The 3,013-nt window shown below is 39.8% G+C and overlaps 1 protein-coding gene across 1 annotated transcript in view; it reads left to right on the top strand.

The window, feature by feature from the left end:
• Positions 1 to 2,410, top strand: part of LOC105821278 — a 99,260-nt gene extending 96,850 nt beyond the window's left edge. The window contains 2 exon segments of the mRNA XM_012657961.1: positions 844 to 1,007; positions 2,212 to 2,410. Coding sequence (XP_012513415.1) covers positions 844 to 1,007; positions 2,212 to 2,410 — 363 coding nt within the window.
• Positions 2,411 to 3,013: the final 603 nt, after the last annotated feature.

The raw sequence follows: 3,013 nt of genomic DNA on the forward strand, positions 1-3,013 counted from the left end.
TGATCTCTGTTATTTTTATCAATTCTTACAAAGGCAAGAGTTAGGGATTTTTATTCTCATTTTTCAGAAGGCTTTCAGAGGAGCCAGTAATACAGTCTGCAAGTGTTAGAACTGAAATTCTGAACCAGGCTCAGCCAACTCTCAAGTCCGTATGTTCCATACTGTGCTGTTCTCTAAGGCAGTCCTAGACACATGGAGCAGTCAGTGGACAGACTGGCATTAATGCACTAGATAAGGGGTCAAAATAGGTGGCACAAGACTAGGACAATGTATGAAAAGAGACAGTTGTAAAAAAGAAATAAAAAGATAAACTTTGCAGAGAAGTCTGTTTTTGAGATATTGTTTGAAGGATGTTTAGACATGGACAAAAGGGTAGACAGCATTCAATCCATAACTGAAGGAACTAACAGGTCTAGCCCTGTGATTTGTCCTGGAAGCTAATGATAGTAGCTAACATCTACCATGTGAGAGACATTGTCTAAATGCATTCACTCTTCTTTCTTAAAGCAACTTTATCCAGCATGCACTAATGTTGTTATTCATAACTTACTACAGTATAGAGAAATTAATTGAATTGCTTATGACCAAGTGAGAATTTTAAACAGGATTTGGACCCAGGCAGTCTGACTCCAGAGTCTACACTCTTAACCACTATGCTAGAAGTGAGGCCAGATGCCAGGAGCCCTGAAACTTAGAGAGAGGACATTAGACAGATGCGGCAAGCAACAAAGAACCATTGTGCTGGGTAAAGTAGAATTTAAGATCAATCTGGTAGAATTTTACAGGGGGGAAGAGACAGAGGGTGCAGGGCTTAAGTCAACTAGAAAACCCTTGCCTGTACAGGCTGAGGTGATGAGGTCCTTGTTGTGGGGGGAGCTGGCAGTGAGTATGGAGAAGGAGCACACTGGAGCAACCTTGTGTGGGAAGAAACTCAGTTTTGTGGTGAATATGCAGGTGAAGGAGGAAGGAGTCAAAGATGTTTTCACTCTTCATGATGAAGAATCTAGGTGAGATAGTGATACTGGGGGTGAGACTAGAGCTCTCAGGAATAGCTGAAACACCAAAGGTGCTTTTTCCAATGTAGAAAGTAAAGTTAAACCTTAGAAGCCACACCCAGTTTGGAAGCCAGAGAAGGAAAAACCAGTGACTTAAGTCAGATTATGAGGAGTTTGGGGGGTAGATGGAAAACTGGATAGTGCAGGCTTAATAAAGCTCACAGAGAAAGAGCAGTTTCAAGAAGAGTCATCAATATTGTCAGCTGCGACTTGGAGGTCGTAAGAGAACACAATTTAAAGATCTAAAGTTGATTTTATTTGATTTGATGAAAAGAAAGTCATTTGGTTGATGTAAGATTATAGCTTTAGTTGGGAGGTGGGGATGGAATAGTAGTATCGGACGAGGGCCACTTCCAGTCAGGAGTCATTAATTAATAGGCAAGAAATTTGGCTTATAGCCAGCAACATTGTGTTTGGATCCCCCCCTAGTAGTCACCCATTAATTTTGTGACTTATCCAAAATAAGCCTGCCTCAAAACAAGAATAATGATGCCTCTAATATAGCTTCATTGTGGGAGTTAGAGAAAATGTGTATAAAGCACCTAGCACAGAGCCTGGCACATAGTAGGTGCTCAGTAAGTATTTGTTGATCGGGTGGCAAGTGGTGCTGGAGATTAAGAAAACAGATCTTCATGCCCTTTTCCCTACTTTGGAAAGTCAGGAGAGAGGCAAGGTCCAGCAGAGTGGGAAGGGAGATGCCACAGTGACTTAGAGAGCCAAGGTTTTTATCAGTGCTAGTTAACAAATATTGTACTATACTTTTCTCCTTCTTTAGGGATATTAGCATTTAAGCAGAGTAGCAAAAGAGTAATGCATGATGGCTAGATATGGTTTCCAGACTGAGTTACAGAATTCAGAGAAAAAAGGTTTAGGGGTGGGTGCTAACGAGTTTGCTCTTAGATCTGTTGATTCTGAGGTGTCCGTAGGACATGGAGGTTGAGATATTCAGCAGGCAGTTGGATACGAGTTTAAAGTTCTGGACAATGGCCTGAGATTGTGATATTATATTTGTTAAACCATTATTATAGCTTTAAATCTGGATCTCTTACATTAATATATGCTCTTTAGATCTTAAACTAAACTGTCAATATAAATCATTTTATATCTGATGACCACAAAATGATAAAAGAAGCTCACTTTATTTTCTCTGGTACAGAATGCCACAAAACGACTCCACTCCTCACCTTCATGATCTGTGCACCACTGTCCCAGCCCGGGAGTTGCCCATAGACTTGCGCCTGGCTTCTCGAGTGTATCACACTGCCGATAAGAAAGGCCACGATACCCTCCTTGGAGTATTTGGAACACCTTTCTTAAATGATCACTTTACAGATGAAGAACAAAAAGATAGGTAAGAGTTCCACTGGTAATTTTGTTTTAAACTAAACTTAAACTGTCATAAACATTCTGCCTTTTGATATTTAGATTTTAAATATTTGATTCTTTTCTTGGATGCTAGAGAGGAGCAGTTTTTGTTCTTTTCCATTGCTTCCCCAGTATGTACAGAGTCTAGGTTCATGTCTCGGCTTCCTGACAGTACTAACAAGAACCATCCCCTACCATAAGGTAACTTTAGTTTAGTAGCCTAGTTCCCAAAGAGTGTTACATACTTGTACATTATTTCACTTGTTCTTCATCACAACTCTGGAGTACACGTGTGGAAATTGAGGCTCATAAAAGTTAAGCAATTTAGTTGCATTTATACAATTAAAAAAAAATCACAGATTTGGCGCTGGAACCCATTGTCTTAAACTAGATTTCACCATCATTGGGTATACTTGGGTCCACGGATCATGTACAAAAGTCATTGCCTCTTGGAGTTCATTACACTTCTCCTTGGGTCTTACTTTCCTTGGGAATTTGCATATTCTTTTGTGGAGAATATATAATTTACAGCATCCTCAAAAGAGAAGAGAAAAGGAAGGGACCTAATGTTTGTTTAGCAGTAACTGTATTCT

The sequence above is a fragment of the Propithecus coquereli genome, unplaced genomic scaffold (assembly GCF_000956105.1).
Source record: "Propithecus coquereli isolate 6110/MARCELLA unplaced genomic scaffold, Pcoq_1.0 Scaffold116, whole genome shotgun sequence".
Lineage (NCBI taxonomy): Eukaryota > Metazoa > Chordata > Mammalia > Primates > Indriidae > Propithecus > Propithecus coquereli.